General features: G+C 40.4%; 1 protein-coding gene across 1 annotated transcript in view; it reads left to right on the plus strand.

The window, feature by feature from the left end:
- thada (THADA armadillo repeat containing) overlaps window positions 1-23,473 on the plus strand; it is a 129,669-nt gene that overhangs the window by 17,120 nt on the left and 89,076 nt on the right. The window contains exons 21-25 of the mRNA XM_024296872.2: window positions 3,726-3,835; window positions 11,286-11,418; window positions 14,287-14,409; window positions 14,995-15,117; window positions 15,228-15,319. Coding sequence (XP_024152640.1) covers window positions 3,726-3,835; window positions 11,286-11,418; window positions 14,287-14,409; window positions 14,995-15,117; window positions 15,228-15,319 — 581 coding nt within the window. The remainder of the gene's footprint in view (window positions 1-3,725; window positions 3,836-11,285; window positions 11,419-14,286; window positions 14,410-14,994; window positions 15,118-15,227; window positions 15,320-23,473) is intronic.

The raw sequence follows: 23,473 nt of genomic DNA on the forward strand, positions 1-23,473 counted from the left end.
CTGAAACATACAGTACCCCCTATTTCTGGCTCCAACATGGTGCTGTCAGTATCTCTAAAAAATGGCAACAAAATTCACTTCATTTCATTGAAGCTTGTCATTTCTATTGGTGATGTCATACCCACTCGGTCCAGTTCTCAGATACTGCTCCAGGCTCCATATCCTCAGTGCTGTTCAGGGATTTCTGTGTACAGCTGTTAAACTTTGAAGCTCTGTGAGGAGAAATCCTCAGTGTTGAAAAGAGAAGTACGTTGCTTTTTTATTTCCTCAACCCTTTAGTGCTCTTCCAATCTGCTAATTTAGTTTGAAAGTTAGAGTTTGTCTCTTCAAGTAATAATAAAAATAAAAAGGAACACAAACAGTTTAATCGTCCCCAGACAAAAGCTTTAAAAAAGGTACAAAGGCACATTCTTATATTTATGTTTGAAGCAAAAATATTCATCAAAAACACCTCTAAGGGAAAATAAAACAAGTTAGCGTCTGCTCTGAAACACATGCCAGAAACTCACAATTCCTCCTTTCCCTGCAGTCTAACCCCATGCTGTCTGGAGTGTGTGTGGGGGGGGTTATGTGTGCTTGTTTTGCTCACAGCTCAGTCCATGTAATTAAACTTGGGAAACTTCTCTCCTCCCCACATGGAAGTCTTTTTTTTCTGGGAAACAGGCACTTTTGCAAACAGGAAGTTGATGTCTAAATAAAGTTCACACCATGCCTTCCCCCTCCCCGCCCAGGAAGCTGGCACGGCCATTTAAACAGTTACACAGACGGGAACCTTTCGGAGGGGAGGCTTTAAATAGGCGCAGTTGCAGCCCGGCTCGGCCCCTCAGTGCCACAGCGGTCTGCGCCCCGGCTGCCGGGGCCAACCCCAGGGTGACTGTCGCAGCCGTTTTTACCCCCGGTGAGGTCAGCCCGTCCTCACCGTCCACTCTGCGATAACTCACTGGGTTTGGCGCTGCTGCGGTTCGCTCAGCGGGACTTTATCCAGGCCAGTTTAGGACTGCAGGGTCAGCTGGGTTTATTGACCAGTCACATGACAAAAAAAGAAGGGGCTGCCTAAGCCTTCCATCGCCGTTTACTCGGTTCTATGAACCCAACTGTCTATTCCACAGCTGAAGCATCATTCAGTGATGTCAGTGTTTCCCGCTCCCTTCAGATGTTTTGTCTAAGCCCACATCGCCAGTGTTTGGATTGAATTTTTCTCATGTCACTTTTTTTTTTTTTAAAAGCTGTTGGTGTTTTTTTGCCTGCGGGCGGTGCCACCCCTCCCTGTGCCCTCAGTGCCACCCCTGACTAAGTCGAGCCTGGCTGCTCCTCCGGTGGTGGTGGTGATGCCACAGCCGTAATGACAGGGAGCCGGAGCTCTGGGTCCGCCTCGCCCTGCCGCCTCACCTGCAGCACACTCTCCCGTTCACCCTCCGACACACAAACAGGCCTCACGTGTGTGTGCAGGAAGAGTAATGTCGCTAACACTGTTACTAACGGCTTGGTTTTACTGACACCGGCCATTACGCCGATGTCTCAGCGTCCTTTTTAAGCACTCTTGTCACGCTGGTGACACGCTGCTCTCACGCTCGACGTGCTCAAACCAAACTGTGACCGGAGAATGTTTTGACCTTTGTTCCTGTTACCACTTGGTTCCAGCAGCTGGGAGCAGAAGATGGTTGTTTACAGATTCTTTGTATTGTTTTGGTCTTAGCATTGATTCACTCCTGGTTCACTGCAGGAGTTACATTGTAAAAGAAAATCACAAATCAACAAGTCTTCTTTATTTCTTTACAATAATTCTAGATGTTTTAAGGTGGTAAAACCTCTCACTGCACACTTCATACACTCAAACATTTTCACATTTTTCTCTCTTATTTAAGCTCTCAAACCTTCTTAAAAAATGATATAGAATAAAAACAAAGATCTGATCTGGACTGAAGATGTATGTAGATTTAGCAAATTTAAGACATTCTTTATGGCACACAGGAGATTGATTGACAGTGGTCAGCAGCCAATCAGGACACAAAACAATGAGTGGTTAAAATAAAAAAAACATGATAACTTGCACAAAAACATTTGCAGAACTGTAAAATGTTTGAAAGTATTTCATAATGATTCCTCAGACATTTCAACAGAAACTATCTTCAGCTTTTGTCCAACAAGTGAGGAAAAAAAAAGAATACTAGCAACCACAAACCAACTATAACAGAGACTCGCTGCCATTTATTACATCTCAAATAACATTTAACCTTTTATGACCTGATATAAAAAAAAATAAAATAAATAAATAAACCAACTTGGATTTGATCAGAACCGGATTACCCAATTATACAAAACTGTAAAATGAAGTAACTAAGTAGAGGTGGGATAATATAAATTCACTTTTTCCTCACTCCTTTTCAAGCAAGCAGTCAAACTCTACGAATTTTAGTTAATAATTACAGAATGAACCAAATGTGACATAAGTGTGTCTTGTTTTTGTTTATTTTCTATTTTCTAATTTATACATTTATTATTTCTGTGATAAGTTGAAATAATTGTGTGTTTTGTCCTGATTTTTTTCATAATCTATGCTTGAAATAAACCAATCAATTAATCAATATTATTGTAAAATCTAAATAATTTTAAGGCTTGATATTAACAGTTCTTCTGAATTCTTGAATCCTAACAAACCTTTGGTTATCATATAATGAATTAAAGACCACAAATGCCATTTCTGATTGGATTGTTGTTTCTAAATTTACCCAGAATCCACCTCTGCATTGCTTTGCTTCAACATTCAACTCCAATCATCGCTTTATGATCTACTATAAAAGCCTTCCAACGGGTCTTTTTATTATATTTTGTTGTTTTTTGCCAAAATAAAAAAAAAAAAAAAACCTGTGTTATTTTCTAGGACATAGTTTCTGCATAGCGGCAGGAGTTCATCAGAAATTCACCTTTTGAGTTGTTGGTGCAAAAGAAAGTCTTCACCGATATCCCATCATCCCTTTGTTTGCGCTCTCTGAGGAATCTACAATAAGCAAAGGAAGAGAAAATATGTGCATAAGATGTCAAAAAATGACTTTATTACAGACCAGGCCAACTTATTTTTTTAAGTATAAGGTACTTAAGTTCTATCACCAGTTTGAAAATCTATAGTAAATATCATAGTATTATTTCATTGTCAAAGCCCCCACTTTGCTCATCTTTTGATCCATTTTTAACCCTTCCCAGACGTGTTGGCCCATTTGTTCCTAAAAGTGTTCTGACCCGTTTTCCTAATTAAAGATAACTTCTTCTTCGTTTTCTTCTTTTTGAATAACAGCAGTGACAGGCACAATCATCTCTTCTATCAGACTGAGGTGAAACGTAAAGTTTTGCTGATGAAGATTTTTTATTGAAAATACTTTGAGACAGAAATGTTTTTGATAATTTTCCAGATTTTTTAATATTTGGTTTCTTTGCTTTAAAACTCAAGTTCTATGTTATTCTAGACACGTTTTTGTTTTCAAATGTGACGTTTTCTCCACATTTCAACTGTATTTTCCGTCAGGCTTTAATGGGTTACAGCAGGTGTTTCTCACTGACGGCATCTCCTCCTGAAATGAGTGCAGGTCCTTTCCACATCAAAGCTCATTGTCTTCTCATTTTGATCTTGTTCTAGAACACGAGGCAGAAACCCATAAGTAACCCAAACCTGCATGAAAATGTGCTGCCGTTCCCGTTCAGCTGGCTCCATGATTCTCTCTGCGTTGCAGGTGGAGGGTGTCGGCCTGTACTTCCGTCAGCAGCTCCTGCAGTCCCGTCACCGTGGCGCCTTTGAACTGGCTTATGTGGGCTTTGTGCGCCTCACCGACATGCTGTGCAGGTGTGTGTGTTCACATTCTGGGCAGAGGGGCTGAAAGGTAATACCGCCGAACAGCCACAGGCAGAAGGGCCTCTGTCAGGACTCTGCCCTGTAATTAACAGGAGGACAAATCCTCTCAGTATCATGCTTCAGATGTAATTACATCAAAAGTAGATAATTACAATTATTTGATATCTTTGTCCTTCTAGAGTTAAAAAATCTGTTGATAATTGGTCAGATACCTTTGATCAACAATAAGGCTGCTGTGTTGGAGTATTGTAGTGAAGAGCCTGGCAGAGAGATGAACTGTTTGTGAATGACTGTCATGTTTCACTATAGTCCAAAAAATATCTTCCTTTCTAAAGTAAAGCATGTTTTATTTATCTTTAATCAAAGAGCCACAATAGAGAGTAAAAGAACCCCATCTGGATCTAGAGCCTCAGGTTCCAGGTTCTAGATCCATCTCACAAGTCCATTTGGTCTTATAATGTGACCTGGAAGAATGTGAAACTTCAGACACTTGGTCCTTCAGAAAGGCCTCGATCTTAACCAGACTTTAACTCACTGAAAGTAAGTCAAGAAGTATTTGAAACGCACAGCAACTCGAGCCTCGTTCCACTCAGCGGTTTGTTTCCATGGTGCATGTGTGGACCGCTAGCGTGTCATTGCGTCATTATAGTGGACGACTAGAAAAGCAACATCAATGGAGGTCATCCAGCAGCTCGTCTTTTTCTTCTTTTTGTACATCGTGTTTAACAGTAATTTAATGTTGTTTGAAAGAAGATTGTTGGCGGCTAAGAAGAATAAAGAAAAAAACGAGTCGCTAGCTTAGTGCTCTATTGGTTCTTTCTAATGTTGTCATCACTTTCTGCTATGACTCCGCTCCAACCATTTTATTTTTCTATGCACATACACCTTAAGAGGTACGGTTTGGTATTGTTGAATGGGTCCATTTAACAGTAGAAATTTTCAAGTCTTAGCAACTTGTCCCAGACTGTCACGGCTTAAAGGTACATAACTTTTAGCCAACTTTCTGACAGGTTGGCTGCCTAATACACTGCTATAAGACTAGTTCTTCATGGAACAATGTGAACTTCTGAGTGAATTTTTGGTGGACTTTAGCCTGAAAGTTGCATAAACCTAATAGTTTTTGACATTTTGAAGTTTCTCCAGAAAGATCTGCTGTGTGAGTGTAAGATGTTTGTAATGCTTTGTTGGCTAGGCTCTCCAGCAAGCTCAGAAAGGTTTGTCTCAGGAAAACCAAAGTGTGTGAATGAAAACATAAGGCAGTGGTAAATGTAAAACACAATCAGTTGTATTGAAAAAACAAAAACAAAAAACAACACAACACTTGTACAACACATAACAAGGGATGATTCCTATCCAGTTATTGCATCTAATAAGATTGATTGTGGTTGAGAAGCTTTGCTATGGCTTCAGTGAAGCAGTGTAAGAGTTACCAGTTTCAGGAGGTTAGGTAGCTCGCCATCGAATGGAGGATCAAAAGGCACAAAAAAAAAAAAAAACCTGACCTAGAAGAGGTCAAAACACAGAAATCAGAATCACATTAACAATCCACTCTTGTACCACTGAGCGCACCAAAGTAGTAGTTTAACCACCACTATACTCAAAAGTATTACTAGCAAGGTTCAAGTTTCAAAATAAAAGTTCCCCTTTCAAGTGTAAAGTTCAAGGTTTCAGTCAAGTCACTAGTGTTTGTTCCACCACGATGTTCTTTTTCATAAACCGTCACACCAGAACTTCTTCGGTCAGATGTTTTTCTAACACTAAAGACGTGTCATCGCTGTTGCTGTTCATAGTAACGATCTTTTTATATCCAGGAGGGGAAAAGTTAGGGCTTAATAACATGAAGGATTCATTGTTTTCCTGAACGGCAGGCAGGTTGTGGAAAATGTCCTTTAGCTCTGCGGCGTCTGACAAACCTCAAAAGCATGGCTGCTGTGTTGACTTTGAACCGCCCAGCGCTGAGCGGCTCAGGATAAACTCACTTGTTTTGTAGCGGAGCAGAAAGCAGCCTCTCTGTGTGTCGTGTTACGAGAGCAGCATTCCCGCGGTCGTGTGTGGGAGTCCGGGAGTGTGCTGGTGTGTGTGTGGAGGGAAGAGGCAGTGTGTGGATGGTATGCAGACCGTGTGCTGGGTTACAGGGTGTTGATTGCGGGGTGTTTAACCGCAGCCTTTTGATGCTCGGCCTCGGGATCCGGCTTTGGTGTGTTTGTGCTCCCTCGTTGTGACTCTTTGTCACGTTTCTGACGCTCTCTTCTCCTTCTTGCTCGCCCCTTCTTCACTTTCTCTTTTCGTATCTCTCACTGAGTTTCCTGGTCAGACGTGCACTTTCCTCTACAGGTGATTACAGAGGCGGTTCTAACCTGTGAGCTTCAATTCAGTTTTCTATTAAAGTATTCATTGACTGTAAATGGGAACTGGACCGAGTGAGTGTGACATCACCCACAGAAAAGACTTTACTTCCTGTTCCAGTGAAATGAAGTCGATTCAGTCAACACATGTTGGGATTTTGGCTTCCTGGAGTCAGTGGGTCCTTCCTGTTTGGAATGCAAGGGGGCGGGGTCTTTCGGTCCAGTTATATACAGTCAACAGTTATATATCACTGGTGTTAGAACTAAATGGGTGTTTTGGCCGTGATATATAGGACTTACCGTTCTACTTCTTCTCTAATGTCTTTCGTTTGGCTCCAGGTTTGGATGTATAAACCATCCAAATTACAAACACTAAACATTTTTACACAGCTCGGATCAAATGGAGTTCTGCTCAAGACGCGCTTCAGCCACTTTACATTTGGACTGGGACTCCTGGGAGAAAAAGAAAAAAAATGCAGGAAAATAGAAAAAAAAAGCAAATAAACCAAGCACCATTTTCTTTTTAAATTAGCAGTGCATTAACTTGGTACTTTTAAAGGTTGATCAGTCATCTTTTCATGAATTTAGCCTTGTGCATCTCGAAGCCATACCTAATTACTTTAACGTGGATCATTTTTTAGACTTTTGTGACTAAAAAAAGTCATAGATGAGACTCGTACTTGGAAAGCTATATTCACACCTCCCTCTGGAAGTCTGTGTGTACAAGAAACATTCTGAAGGAAATATATGTTATGGAAGTGCTGAACTAAAATATAAGAACTTAAGAAGAATTTTGTCAAAAAATACGGGGGAAATGGACTATCTACACGACAACGTCATAAAGACTTACACATGGACAATGTTATAAAAACCTGTAGAGCCAAGGCAGTCCAGGGTACTTTTGCTTTTAGTTTTGCAAACTCTCCTTCTACATTTCTTTTTTCTGTTTCAACTGTTTTAAAAAAGCAATAAAAATAAAGTGTTTAGAAAAAAAAATTCTATGTAATCGTGCGTGAATGTGCATATTGGGTTTTTGCGTTGAAAACTATCATGTTCATGCATAGCCGAGCAAGTTTTTATGACAAGTATTTATAAAACTGTGGCCATTGAAAGTTAAACCAGCTCAAACTTTGACCAATCAGGGACTCCGATGTGGTAGTGACGTGTGGACTGCATCCTTTAATAAACGGAAGTCGTAAATGTTTGAAAATGGATCATGTAAGAGAAATTAATAATCCTGGTTCGTGCACGGAGGGCATTCTATAACACCAAATCTAATATATTTCTGAATGGAGCTGTGAAAGAAAAAGCCTGGAGTAAGATTTGCCAGATTTGACATTTCGCACAAAACCACTTCTAATTTAAGATGGCTGACAAAAAGTAGGAAAAGAGGAAGCCCCTCCCCACTTGTTCAGTGTGAACCCCATGGGCTAATGCAGTTCAAGAACCTGCATATCTTGAACTTGCATCACATGGTGTGTCCTCAGCTAAAAAGTGAACAATACTCTGTTTTTACAATCAAACAGCAGAAATATTTTTTTCTAAAACAAGCAAAGGAATAAATAGATGAACGTCAACATAAAACTCCAAACTTTTAAACCTTTTATTCCTGTATTAGTGATTTGTTTTCTCCCAAATGTGAGTCCAGTACAGTTTTGAATTTAGAAATGACCCCTAACTCCTAGGTATATTCTATTTGTATATATTTTCATTACATTTCATTTTGTATGTTTAAAGTTTGGTATCTTTACAAAATGTTCTCCTTCTTGCGTGATCGTTTTGGTGCAAACATTTCTCTTTGTTGTGTCTGTTCTGTGTGGATTGACCTCCATCTTGAATTGTTTGAAACAGCCTTTTGCAGCCCAGAGCTGCTTGTGAATCCCAGAGCAGCTTCTTGCATGCGATCGTCTGCATTTTCTGGAGCACGTTCTCAGCGTTCGTGCAACATGTGCACGTGATGCGAGCGCTAATGCGTCTGAAAGTTTAACACATGAACTTTCTCTGCCATGCCAAGTGATCCTGAGCAGCCCCATGCCGAGCCAAGGACAAACATGCTCAAATATTTATCTGACGGAATGCGGCTGCGATACTCGCCTGCTTATCAAACGCATTTAAGCTCCGAATTCTGCCTCTTTTCTGGTCAATGAGCTCATTACTGTGGATGTTTTCGTTTAGCTGGAGGTCACAGACACGACTGGAAAGCAACCAAGTGGATGCTGTTGTTTGTCATATTTCATCCCATGCTTTGGAACTTCAGCTTTTATTGCACATCTAATGGAAACCTTCAGTGAGATCATCTGGTCGTTAAAGTTAATTAAAACAAATGAAAAGAAATGTTAAACCAACATTTTGAATCGGTTCAGTGTGTAAGTCAATCGTTTTCCATTCAGAACCCAGAGAGGGGTGTATCAACGTCTTGAAAACCAGTTAGTCTAATAGCATAACAAGTTTGTTAGAGATAATAAAGAGAATCTTTAATCTTTGAAATATCTGCACAGTGCTCTTTAGGATCCTCACAGCCCTGTTCATACACCGAATGGTGTCAGGAATGTGTTTGTGGTCAACATCCTCCTGACAGGATGTGACATCAGCAAACCCCAACTTTACAAAAAAATGGACAAGCCGACCCATTGACTGTATATGAGACATGGACCAGGCGAGAGTGATGTCACCCATAGAAAACGGTTTACATCCGACTCCAAATGAAATTGAGTCAATTCAGTCGCCATTTTTTCCTCAAAATGGACGTCACCATGTTGGAACCAGAAATTGTGAGTTAGTGGTGATTGGTCCAAGTTGGTTTGAGTCATCATTTCTATGGTAACTACTCTAGCCAATCAGGAGTGATCTTGTTGATAAGCCACTCCCTTACCACTTGACAATGGACGATCTTTTTGTTTTCAACATAAGACCACATATTTTTATTGAGGTATCTGATCGGTCAGTTTATAATTTAAATTGCTATTAGTAAAGAAAAAAGAAAGAAAAAGGGTTTGGAAAGAAAAAGGTTAAAAAATGTACCAGAGCAAGAATAGTCATTGTGACAAACAGAATGACTGAGTAATAGATGTTTATTTTTCTATAGAAGTCTATGGGATTTTGGCTTCTTGGAACCAGCAGGTACTTCCTGTTTTGAACGGCAGGAGGGAGGGGTTACTCAGTCCAGTTCTCTTCAGCCTCGGTTCCACTCAGTGGTCTGGTCCGGTATAGTAAGGAGACGTACGCTACGGTCCAGAGAGTTCTCGCGAGCGTTTCGTCTCAGTTAAACCTCTCTTCTACGGGACAGTTTGTTTTCACGGCACATGTGTGGTGTAGACCGCTAGCGTGTTAAGTGTAACTGTAGTGCGACGACTAGAAAAGCTAAAACAACCCTCAAGCTCATCTCATATTGAAATAAATTTGGTTATAAGATTCAATGGGATAAGGTTTGGACACTGCCCCATAAATATTTCTAATATTTTAATAAGATCAAGGAAATCTCATTCAAAATTATTCAAAAATGATACCCCGCAAAGCACTTTTAGAAAAAGATATTGGTTTTTAACTGTTCTTTTTGCCATGCGTTGGCAGAAACTGTGCCAAATGTTTTATGGTATTGTACATTCACATGCACATTTTTAAGAAACTTAACACGCTTTTTAGCAGGGGTCTCAAACTCAATCACACAAGAGGTCAAAATCCAAAACACACCTTCAGTCGCGGGCCGAACAGGATAAACATTTCTTGAACACTCTAAAATGCCTTTCTTTTAAATTCTAAAACCACAACTTTTGAATGTAATTATGAACTACGTTTTCAGCATTACCTGTGATAATGCAGGTGTGAATGCTGTAAGCTTAATTTTGCCGGTGAAGATGCTAAATAGCTGATAGCTGAAAATGCGAGTCCTGATGGCTAAATAGCATGTATCTGAAAAAATAGCTAAACTTCAAAACAGCCAAAAAAAAGGCTAAATTGGCCAAAACAGCTTGCATGTAAATATTAGCCTAAGTCCAAAACAGCCTAAAAAAAGTCCTAAATTAGCCAAAACAGCTAGCATGTTGCTGAAATATTAGCTAAACTCCAAAATAGCCGAAAAATCTTAGTAAATGTCAAAATAGTTCAAAAATCTACCAGAATGTTCATCTTTAAAACTTTAAAATTGTAACTTTTTAACATAATTATGTAGAATAAAAAAGCAGAAATATTATTCCAGAATAAATCAACTTAAACTTTGAATAACTTTCAATATTTTCCTCTCCATAAAAATATATGAAATTATACAAGTTAGAAATGAGCGCAAGATCAGATCTGGCCATTAATAACAATAAAATAAAATGATCTGGAGGGCCGGATCCGGCCCCCGGGCCTTGACTTTGACACGTGCGCTTTATAACAACAAACCTCTGTTCAAACTATATGTTATTTTATGAACATTTTGTTTTGGGTTATTTTGTGCAAGGAAAGGTTAATTCAGAAAAAAATATATTTGATTAATTAATGGCTAAATATTCTTAATCTAAACATGCGAACAAAAAAAATAGTGTTTCATGTTTTTTAACAAAGGGATTGTTTTGTGTCTTAAGAATATTGAATCCTGTACCAATACAAAAGCTGTTAGGAGAGTCGAAGCCTGGTCTTGTTTGGTATCTTAATTTTATTTTTGGATTTTTTATTTGTCCTTTCTGTACTCTGTTTTTTTGTTTCACCCCCTGGCAAATTCAAGTTCATTATTTTGTAATTCTTATAATTTTCTCATGACTTGGAATTTCTTGTATGATTCTTTGTATGTGCTACATTTTTACAATAACAAAACAGACAAAAAAATCCTGTCACCCAGGATATCATGGAACGTTTGCATTCTCCAGTTTTTATTACATTTACACCACCGAGGTCAGAGTGCTGATGTCAGCTTATTTCATGGGTATAGTTTGTCAGGTGACCCATTTTTCTATATTGTTTCCCTTATTAACAGGTTTTAAAGCTTTGCTCTCCTCTGCACATCCGAACAGCATCATGTTTTTAGACTAAATAGAACTTGTTAAGAATTTCTTAGAACTTGTTCCCCTCAAACGGGTCTCAACATTAAGACAGAACTTTTCTCTTTCTGCCTTCAGGAGTGGGAGTCGTGTCCTGCAGCAGCTCCCTTCTCGCTGGCTGTCCGAGGTCCTGGAAGAGGTCAAGTCCAGCGACCCGTCCTCCAAGCTGTGCGCCACGCGCCGCAGCGCCGGGATTCCGTTCTACATCCAGGTGTGTGAGCTCGGCTCTCAGCATGGGACTCTAAAGGGTCCTCGTCCCATTCCAGGCGTGGTTCTACGGTTCTATAGAACCCCTCTCTTCATTTGGAGAGTCGCAGAGAGCTTCTTGTTTGAATTTAAAACACTCGTGAGCTTGCTGAAAGCAAAACTTTGTCTGCAAACACCACATTCCTGGGAATTAGTTTTGTTCGACTGGGATTTGGAGTGCGGGTCAAACAAACTCACCTGTCTTATGTAAGAGCTTTCTGCACACAATGACTTTGTGTTTCCGTCCATAAAAAGACAGCTTTGCTTCATCTGTTCTTTAAGATCTATTTTTTTCACTGACACACACACTAGATGACCAGGAGGTGACCATATTCTGGAGTGCTTCAGCTCTGAGTAGTCCCGGCCTCTGACTCAGTGTGTGATTCAGTCTGTTGACTTCCTCTGATTGCTGATATAGAAACTGGACGTCCGTGTTTCATCCTTGCTGTCATTCTGTTGCTGTCTTGTGGTTTTGGTGGTAAACTGCTCCGCTGACATACGGTTACAAACTAACTCCAACATGTTTCTGTTTATTTGTTGGACTGAAAGGATGCTAATCAGTGAGCATTCCTGCTGTGTGTCAGAGTGGGAGAGATGAAGGAGGCTGTAAAACCGAGCAGAACGTGACGAAAACAACAATTTGAAGCTGAGGATGAAGGCAGACGAAGCAGATAAGACAGTGGAGGAGAAGGCAGGGGAAGTCTGGGCAGAAATCGACACTTTGGCAGAGCTCCGGGCTGCATTCCTCCACACCGAGGAGCAGAGTCAGATCCGGGAAGGCCGGTCTGGACTGGTTCAGAGGAACCAGGCTACTTTTCTTTCCCTCTTATCCTCCTCCACTCCCACCCACTTAGTGTTCCTAAGAGTAAGTGGGCCTCCTCCTCCTCCTCCTCCTCCTCCATTATCCCCTACCTCCATCTTTCCATCCATCCCTCCAACTCTCAACCGTCACCCAGCTGGCTCCCATCAGCTCCCGCTGGAAGGTTGCTCTCTTCTGCTCCCACATCTCTACTCCCACTTCAGGCATACACAGATGATGTCATTTAGAGAGTCTTCAGTTTAGGTAACCTTGTGTAATTTTCTAGATGTTCCTCTTAATGTCATTAGAGTAAAGCGGTGCTCCAGGTCAAAGGTTTAAACTGAAAATCACACATATCTGGAACTTGTTGACTCTCCGGTCAGACATTCTGTGAGGTTTGAAGCTGAACTCCCTTCAGAACTGCAGTGTGTTTTTGCTGCAGGATGATGTCATTTGGTGTTCCTCTGGTCGTCCACCATCTTTGTTCGGGTGAACTTTGATCTCTTGTGCAGATGACACAAGGATGAAGTAAAGCTGGAGGTGTCCTGTGGACACAGAGGAGGGAAGAGATGCAGCCGACATTTTCTAATGAAACGGCTGGAGAATGATTCTCTCTGGACTAATGACACTAGTGGTTGTCTCTGGGCAACATCGTCCCCAAATGTTTGTGTAACTTTATCCAGACAGCTTGGTTGGTTCTCAAAAGTGCAGTGTGAAACCACATAACTGAGCCTTCCTTCCAATCAAACTTTTTGCATAGGGCCAGCTTTAGTGATGTGGAACCAACCATTCGCCCTGACATTTATTTCACTATGTTAATAACATTGAAAATGAATGATTTCATGAGCATTTTATTTCAATGATATGATTTTAAGAGTTTTATGGTTTTACCAAAATTAAAGTCATTTTGTCACACCATTTGTTACCAGTTAGCTTGTCGTAGATAACATGTCTTGTCTGGTAATCATTAAACTCCCTGAACACAGCAAATCTATCTAGTTGTTTCAGATTTAATTTAAAACGTTTTCCAATTTCCACTTGTCCTGGAAGCAGCTGCCCTCACTTGTCAGCTTCTTTGCTTTTATTTACAGTTGACGTTTTAGACGAATTGCAAAACAGTGATGAAACAGGTTTGCAATGGATTAAAACACACGCGTGAAAGTCGAGGCCCGGGGGCCGGATCCGGCCCACCGGGTGTTATATACGGCCCTCCAGATAATTTTATTGTTATTAATGATCTGATGTTATCTTGCGCTTATTTCTAAATTGTCTAATTTTGACAAAATGTATTTTTATGGAGGGTAAAATATTGAAAGTTATTTAGGTTTGAGTTGTTTTATTTTTGGAATAATATCCCTGCATTTTTTATTATTCATAGTTATGTTAAAAATTGCATATTTAAAGTTTTAAAAATGTAGTTTTAGAGTGTTCAATAAATGTTTTTCCTCTTCGGCCCGCGACCTGAGGTGTGTTTTGAATTTTGGCCCCCTTAGAGTTTGACACCCCTGGCTTAAAAGGTAAGTTTAAAAAAAATACATATTATTGATTTGATAAAAAGAGCTTGGGGTCTGATGAAAAGTTGAACGCAAACTGCATTTTACCAGACTTGGGACATCTCTGTCAGATTATTGTTGACCATGGTGATGAGGTTCATCTGATTTGTCCTAAATGTGGTTTAACAGACCTCCTGAAGAACATTTAAAACCTAAAAGGTTCCTAAGGATTTAGCCACAATTAACCCTTGTTCTATCCTCCGCATGTTCACATTAAAAGTGCGGTCATCTGGACCGCTCAAGACAGCGTGCAGACCTTGTTTTTTCAAGGATTTTTTATCTTCTCTGGTGTCCGTGGCAGACGTTAAACCCTTTCCACCTTTGTCATAGGTGGGATCACACATCAATATAAGGGTGGGGTCATCTGGACCCCATAAGAGAGCACAGGGGTTAATCATCTTTTTGGATTCCCCAATCATAGAGGTTTAATCCAGAATCTAAACCCTGCTAAGATTATCAACGATCTCTCCTTTTCCTACAGGCTCTGCTCTCCTCTGAACCCAAATCTTCCAGCTGTAGTCTGTTGAAGATGACCATGAGGGAGCTGACAGCTCTGGCCATGCCGTCTGCTGACAGGAACACCGACAGCTCCACGGTTCCTCAGGTTTGACCTCTTCATGTAGATCTCACTCCTGTCTGTTGCATAACCAGTACACCCTTCAGTGACCTGTGGAAGTGATGAGGCTTTTGCTCTTCACTAACTGAGCATTTGACCAAAACGCCCTAAACGTGTGTTCTTTAATGAGTATTTAGCTCATGGAGTTCACACTGCACTAGCAGGGAGGGGCTTCTTCTTTTGCTGTTGTTTACTAGCACATGTCCACCACCTACAGCTGGAAGAGGCTTGACACCAAATGTTGAAGTGATGAAATCTTGCTTCAGGCTTCTTCTTTCATAGTTCTATTCCAGAAAATGAAAGACTTGGTGTCATATCATTAGTCTGGGTAAAAACTTAATTTTTCCTCCATGATCAATATTGACACTACCAAATCTGAGTCCCTGATTGGTGTCAAAGTTTGATGTGGTTTAACATTCAATGCACTTCGCAAAAACAGTCATAGAAACTTGCTCAGCTATGTGTAAGCGCAAGAGTTTGAATGTGGAATTTCCATAGACTTTTCATTGGGAGTGGTGGCTTGAGCAGGTGATGTGGATGTAGCCTCTCTCCTGTGTGGCTCCTTCCCCTCAGGTCCACGCTCTGAACATCCTCAGGGCTCTGTACAGGGACACTCGTTTGGGGGAAAACATCATTCCTTTCGTGTCCGATGGCGTGCAGGCGGCCGTGCTGGGCTTCACCTCTCCTGTCTGGGCAGTGAGTCTTCATGTTTTCAGAAGAATCCAGAAATTAACCTCACGTCGTAAAAGTAGGAAAGGACAGTAGGATTGGAGGAACAAATCTTTTTCTCCTCTTTTTCGTTCCAGGTGAGAAACTCCTCCACTCTCCTCTTCAGCTCTCTGATCACCCGGATCTTTGGAGTGAAGCGAGGAAAGGATGAGCACTCCAAGAAGAACAGGTCTGTTAAATCCAAAAGTCACCACAACCTGTTCTCACAAGTGAAGTCCAGATGGGCATTTTGCACCCACCACTGGGGGGTGCTGTTGTAACACAACCCTGACTCCTCACTGCTGCTGGGGAGCAGTGAGGAAATGACTCTGCAGACGACAGAGAAGCCAACTCTTTACTGTGACGGGATGTTGAGTAATGTTCAGACTGTGGGACGTCTTTTCACTTTCAAAAGTAAAACCTTTTCAGGTCCTGAACTCTTTTTTTTTAAAAGCTTTTCAGAGTTTCATTCACAAACTGCAGCAGCACAGACCCGTCCCAGACTGGATGAGATGTTTTAGGACGACCTACATGTAAATGATTGATCTTTTGATGTTTTTTCTCTCTTCTGTACTTGGAGCTTCATCAGCTCCGCTGTCAAAGACTGCTGGAAACGTTGCAGGTTATTTGTTGCAGGAGTCCTGAATTGCGTCTGGCTCCCAAAACCTTGTCAAACAAGCGCTGGAGTGTTTGGGGAAAGCGTCGTTCTAAAAATGATCTGAGGCAAATTTCAAGTGTTCTTTCCATGTATATTTTAGAATCTGTTGGGCTCAGCTGGGTTCAGAGAAAAAGGACTTGAGCGTGGATCTGGGTATGGAAAACTGGAATCATAAGAATAAAACTGATGCTTCATTAAATACAGTGTCAAATGGATTGTAAGGGAGGGTTTGTTGAAGGATCTTTAGAGTGTGACCAGGCAGAGATTGGGGTCAACACATGTATAGGTGTATGGGACAAAGACGTACATTAAGAAGCAGATTTTTGCTCTGCATATCCATGGATACCAAGTCTCGCTTTATTTTCATTCAAATTATGACTTTAGTCAAACTAAAAGCTAAAAGTATTTTTTTGCAGCCTTTCAATTCAGTTTAAATTCAGTTAAATCTATATAGCCCAATAACACAGAACAATTGCCTCATTGCCAGTAATTATACAAAAGCAGAAGGTCGGTCATAAAATATAAGCTATAGCTGGTTGCTAAACTCAACTAAACAGACTAAACTAAACTGGTTATCCCTGCCCTTAGACCAGGGGTGTCAAACTCAATCACACAAGAGGCCAAAATCTAAAACGGGCCGAACAGGATAAACATTTATTGAACACTCTAAAACTAATTTTTCAAAACTTTAAAACCGTAACTTTATAACATAATTATGAACTAGATATATAGCATTACCTGCAATAATGTAAGTGTGAATGCTGTAAGCTGAATTTGGCCTCTGAAGTTGCTAGTGCTGATAGCTGAAGATGCTGAAATTGATAGCTAAAAACACTGAAGCTGATAGCTGAAAACGCTGAAGTGGATAGCTAAAAACGCTGAAGCGGATAGCCAGCTAAAATATTAGCTAAATGCTAAATTTGCCTAAAAAATACACAAAAACTTAGGTTCATCAAAACAGCTAGCATGTAGCTGACAAAAATAGCTAAACTTCAAAATAGCCTAATAACCAGATCCGGCCACCAGACCTTGACTTTGACTCATGTGCCATAAAACCTCCTTCCTGGTAAGGAAAAGCTCCTAAAAAACCTGATTCCAGGAAAAAAGAAGAAACGTCAAGGAAGTCCACATGAAGGGGAGATCCTCTCCCAGGACGTTCAGGCGATTTACCAGGACTATTAAAAAGGATTTGCTTATCTAACTCTACAACTAGGAGGTCCACAGCCATGACGAGCCAGAGGAACAGGAGCACAGACAATCCACCTGGAATCTTAAATCTCTCCCACTCCCAAGGAAGGGGGTGGGAGAGAGAAACAACATGTGAATCGCACTGCTCCAAAAAGAAGCACAGAGAACTAAATAAAATAAATAATAAAGAATAGAGGAGAAGTAAATGAGAATAGAGGACAGAACCCCAGAGCACCTCACTTTTCCCAGCTTCAAACTTCTAGCAGCCTACTAGCAACTGATTGTTATTGAGTTTTAATTCAAACATGTTGACAGTAATATGCAAGCACATAAAGCTGATGTGGATAATAACAATGATGGAAAATCAAAACCATTTATCAAGTCCCTGAAATAAAATGTCATTCTAATTGTTTCTGAGCCATTGAGGAGATTCTCTTTCACCCTTTATTTCCAAAGTATCTGTGTTGTGATGGAGTTCTGTGCTCTCTGACAGTTTAGTTGGTTTCAGACCATAAAGTACAAGACAATAATAGCCTTATCGACGGTGTTCTTCTGGAATCCCTCTGAGCTGCAGAAAAGCTGCAGGAACTCTGAGCTAAAATACACCTGGGTTTCACATACTTTTACTTTATGACTGGAGTGTTCTTCCACCTATCCAAATATATCCTTCAAGTGTTCCAGTCATAGGGGATGAATCATGCACCTTTGCATGCAGACTGCTTCAGAAACATTAGTGAAGGAATGAGGGAATTCCAGTAGATTTGATTTTTTTCTGTCATGAGTAATTTCTTTAAACCAAGTTTTATGGTTATATGTCTTCTTGTTTTGTTCTTTATTTTTAAAATTTTAAAGTGTTTTTTCTTCCTTTTAATTTTATATGTATAAACATTTTATACTTTCTAATTTCCTGTCATTTTTTTGGATAAAAAAGGAAAATGTTGACGAGAAAGTCTCAAAGAGCGCAAATTTTAAGGCTCAAATATCAAAATTCAAGACATTTTTAATGCTATTTAAGGTCCTATTTCCAAATTCATAAGTTCAACACCCTGACTTACACAGCCTGTAATTGTGGATTTGTGCGTGGTCAGTAAGAGCCAGTCTTCACATCTTTATAAAGATTATTGTGTGGTGTAAAGACACCGTTTTATAGCAGCATATAGTGCATGTAACTTATACAGTGAGGGAAAAAACTATTTGAACCCCAGCTGATTTTGTAAGTTTGCCCACTAAAAAAGAAATGATCAGTCTATAACTTCAATGGTAGGTTCATCTGAACAGTGAGAGACAACAATGACAAAAAAAATCCAGAAAAATGCCTTTCAAAAAAAGTTATAAATTAATTTGCATTTCCATGAAGGAAATAAGTATTTGATCCCTTTGAAAAACGTGCTTCCGTACTTGGTGGCAAAACCTTTGTTGGAAATCACAGAGGTCAGCCATTTCTTGTAGTTAGCCACAAGGTTTGCACACATCTCAGGGGGGATTTTGGCCCACTCCTCTTTGCAGATCCTCTCCAAGTCATTAATGTTTCGTGGCTGATGTTTGGCAACTGGAACCTTCAGCTCCCTCCACAGATTTTCTATGGGATTAAGGTCTGGAGACTGACTAGGCCACTCAATGATGCTTCTTCTTGAGCCAATCTTTGGTTGTCTTGGCCGTGTGTTTTGGATCATTGTCATGCTGGAATACCCAACCACGACCCATTTTTAATACCCTGACTGAGGGAAGAAGGTTCTCACCCAGCACTTGACGATACATGGCCCCATGCATCCTCCCTTTGATGCGGTGCAATTGTCCTGTCCCCTTGGCAGAAAAACACCCCCAAAGTATAATGTTTCCACCTCCATATTTGACGGTGGGGATGGTGTTTTAGGAGTCATAGACAGCATTCTTCCTCCTCCAAACACGGAGAGGTGAGTTGATGCCAAAGAGCTCAATTTTGGTCTCATCTGACCACAACACTTTCACCCAGTCTTCCTCCGAATCAGTCAGGTGTTCAGTGGCAAACTTCAAACGGGCCTGTAGATGGACTTTCTTGAGCAGGGGGACCTTGCAGGCACAGCAGGATTTCAGTCCTTCACAGCGTAGTGTGTTACCAACCATTTTTGTGGTGACTATGGTCCCAGCTGGCTTGAGATCATTGACAAGTTCCTCCCGAGTGGTTCTGGGCTGATTCCTCACCGTTCTCATTATCATTGAAACTCCACAAGGTGAGATCTTGCATGGAGCTCCAGACCGAGGGAGATTGGCAGTTAATTTATGTTTCTTCCATTTGCGAATAATTGCACCAACTGTTGTCACCTTCTCACCCAGTTGCTTGGCGATGGTCTTGTAGCCCATTCCAGCCTTGTGTAGGTCCACAATCTTGTCCCTGACATCTTGGAAAGCTCTTTGGTCTTGGCCATGGTGCAGAGTTTGGCATCTGGATTGATTGATTGCTTCTGTGGACAGGTCTCTTTTATACAGGTAACGAGCTGAGAGGTCAATGTCAGCTTGTTACCTGTATAAGACCCACCTGGGAGCTAGAGATCTTGCTGACGGATAGGGGATCAAATATTTCTTTCCTTCATGGAAATGCAAATTTATTTATAACTTTTTTTGAAACGCATTTTTCTGGATTTTTTTGTCATTGTTGTCTCTCACTGTTCAGATGAACCTACCATTGAAGTTATAGACTGATCATTTCTTTTTTAGTGGGCGAACTTACAAAAACAGCTGGGGTTCAAATAGTTTTTTCCCTCACTGTATTATCCTTACAAATACTTCACGATACACTTACAACACACATGAAAATGGTTCCATTTTCACAACGTCCCTTGAGGTGGTCGTACAACTCAAAGGAACTTCAAGACACATCTGCTCTCCCCTTAACACTTTTTCACATCATTGGACTATGGTACCGCTTCAGCTGTTGTTGCAATTCAGGTAATTCCAATTAATTCTAAAGCAGAGAAAATCAGCCTTGTAGAAAAATGTTTGTGAAATCTACAGAAATCTGCGGATTCTTTCGGTTCAGAATCAGCCGATTCACAGTTAAAGATTGATGTTATGTGAACAAAAACGGTCGCCGGCGACATCTTCAGTGATGCAGCCGCTCTTCTCTACGTCCCAAAAATCTGAATCATAACATGGACTTTACTTCTGGAAAGGTTAGCAGTGTTTGTCCTGAGACGGGAAAACTCTGGATTTGATTTCATGGTCACGTCATGCCAAAGACTTGAGTTTGGACCCATAGCCCCAGTTTGGGAGGTAATTGGCCCCCCTCAGATGTTTCCCTGGTGGTTCAATGACCAAATGGCTCCTAAACATGTCTGCAGCTCATGGCCCCACATGGATGGCTCTGTGACTTATTTTAAAAAAACAACAAAACTGAGAATAATTTGAGGTGAGTTTACTTTCAAAGACGTTTTATCTGAAGTACTCTGGACTTATTTATAAACGAATAACGCCCCCCTCCTCTTCTACTTTTATGTCCAAGTCCTTGAATGAGAAGTGGTCGTCAAATGAAGTTTTATTCCTCTATCGAGCATTTTAAAGCTTCTAAAAGGCTCATGGTGTCTGTTAGCCGTAGAGTTGTGCTGTGGAATCCTTGTGGGTCTTTGCGTGCGTGGAGCTGACGGCTGCATCTCATTTATAATTATGTTTTTGGAAGTTTGTCTCTTCCACAGTCTGCTCCCTCATTGTTGGGTTGTGATCTCTGCCAGCAGAAAACGTATTGTGACAGGCTGTCCGCTCCAATATTCGACTCGGGCTGTGCGATAGTCTGTTGGTTTGCTGAAGCCGGAACGTTTCCACGTCTCCCTTTCACACAAATCGCTTTATTTACAGCAATATCTGTGTGTTCGGACACAGCCAGCTTCTTGCCGTCTGTGGGAATTTCTGCTGTGTATTTTCCAGACTGACTTGTATCCAGACACATTGTTTGCTTGTGGATCATCGTCCCTGTAAGCCCAGACGGGGGGCCCCTCTCTTTCTGCTCTCTGCTGCACATTGATGTTGATGAGATACCATTGTGGAGATAAATGCAACTGTAAACAAAGCTGACAGGGCGAAGATTGCTCGCTGCATTCCAGCCCAAACTCTGCCAGCTTTATCTCAAACCTGCCTCAACTCCTCACTGTGCACTCTGCATGCTCATGGAAAACTGTGTACTGAGCTGTTAGTTGGAGAGCAATGGCTGCACCTCTCCGGGGTTGTGGTATTTTGGCGTGAGAACTGGACTGAGGGAGTGTCATGTCAATTCGGTTGACATGTTTTCATGATACGGTCGTCGCCATGTTGGAACCAGATGATGTCAGTAAGCAGTGATTGGTCCGAGTCGGTTTGAGTCATCGCCTATATGGCTACCACTCCTGCCAATCAGGAGTGAGCTTGTTGGAAGGCCACACCCCTTTCACTTTAAAGCGGACTCGGGAGAATTTTGCTACTCACTATACTGTGCGTTTGTCATTTTCTAGTGCTGTCTGGATCTACAATTCCAAAATTGAGTGCACTAGAAATTTCCCACAAGTTTTTGCAAAAAAACAGTGTGCATAGATGCTCAAGACCACAATGCATTGCATTAGAACAATTTTTGCTTAAAATAATCTGTTTAAATGTAATTTTTCAACAAACCATCAACATTTTAATCTTCAGAATAAAGTGGATTCATAAATAGACGTCATGAAATGTTTGTATTGATTCAATTTTCACTTCCTGTTGTCAGTGACGTCATACTTGCCATTTGAAAGAGTAGTAAGCAGTGTCAGAATTGCATTTAAAGATCCAGGGTACTATATAGTCTCACACTATATAGTTTTTTTGTAGTTAGGGATTAGAGAGAAAATATGGACATAGCATTTGCCAATTGTTTTGAATGTTAAACATGAGATCACATCTGAAGCATCTGATTGGTCAGTTTATCACTTGAATAATTTGTGCTACAGAAAAAAATATAGTGAAAAAAAGGACTACTAAAAACTTGTTAAAAAGGGAATCAGAGTAAGAACGGTTATTCTGACAAACAGAATGACTGAGTAATAGCTGTTTATTTCTCTACAGAAGTCTATGGGATCATTGTGGGTACTTCTTATTTGGAATACAAGGAGGGAGGGGCCACTCCTACGGTAGCCCCAAAGACCAAATCATATCAGCAAATCACTCAACGCTAAAAAGCATCTTACAGATCACATCAACAGCTAAAACAGCAAAAAAATATCTAGAAAACAGCATTACATTTTAGAAATCATAATACAATTTTACATAAAAAAACACTATAACAGAAAAAATATAACGAATAAAGAATGAAATGAAAATGACGAAAAAAAACAAAATTTCGGAAAACAAATTCATTTTTCCAGATAACAAAATGAAATAAAAAAAAATGAAGGACAGTGAGAAACCAGAAAAGATAGGTATTATGGAACATCGGCGATTAGATGTTGATATCCAGTATCGCTTCATGTCAAATAACTTTCAATTGAAAGGATGGACTAACATCATCATCCAATCAGCAAGGTCCCATACTACCTACCTTTTCTGTTTCTTCTTGTTTTTGTTACTTTAACTTTTTATTTTGATTTTCCAAAATGTTTTTTTCTGTTTTACAGAAACTAGAAGAGCGAGGTAACGTTGAACATTGCTGATTGGATGATTGAATTTGTCCATCAAAGTTGTTTGACATGAAGTGATGCTAGATATTATCATCTAATCTGTGATGTCCCATAGTACACACCTATTCTGGTTTCTCGTTGTTTAGTTTTTCTAAAATTTCACTTTGTCTTTTGGAAATTAATTCTGTTTTTTGTATTTGTTATTTGCATTTTGGTTTCTAGAATTTTATATTGTTTTTTAGAATGTAATGCTGTTTTTTCTTCCATTTGTTTTGCTTTTTTAGTTGTCGTTGCTTTTGTGTCGATTGATTTGCTGATGTGATTTGCACCTCCGGGCCACCGTACACTCCTCCAGTTCTCATGTACAGTCGATGGATGTACCCACACTACACAGTCACCCACATTCCCCTGAAAGAGACGGTCCAGCTGGACTGGGAGCCCAGCTGCTGGGCTTCACTGATTACAGATACAGTGAAGTCGTCCAGTTCAGTGATGTTCAGCCTTGGATCCATCTGGATGGAATTAAAAGGTCCACTGGTTAATAAAACAGCTAGAGATTCATGTGGAGTTTAAAAATGTTGGAGGTCAAATGGACACATGAATAACAAGGATTGTTGTTGTAGCGTCTGTCTTTGACACAAAGAAACTGGGAAGATTATTTAAGACGTGTTGTTACAAAGCTGAGGGGAGGGGGAGGGGGGCGGCACAATGGGGAACGATTGTTCTTACATAAGTTGTAGCTGTCGCAACCTTGAAATGTTTTTGTCAAAGAATAGTTTAAACTTAAGTTTGAATTGTTTCATTGAGCTTTACTTTTGTCTTACCTTCCATGTGTCATAAAGTAGATAGTAGCTTCTGGAAAAGACTTTAGCAAAGTGGAACTGAAACTTTCTCCTTCAGCAATCAT

The sequence above is a fragment of the Oryzias melastigma genome, linkage group LG15, assembly GCF_002922805.2.
Source record: "Oryzias melastigma strain HK-1 linkage group LG15, ASM292280v2, whole genome shotgun sequence".
In the NCBI taxonomy this organism is placed as follows: domain Eukaryota; kingdom Metazoa; phylum Chordata; class Actinopteri; order Beloniformes; family Adrianichthyidae; genus Oryzias; species Oryzias melastigma.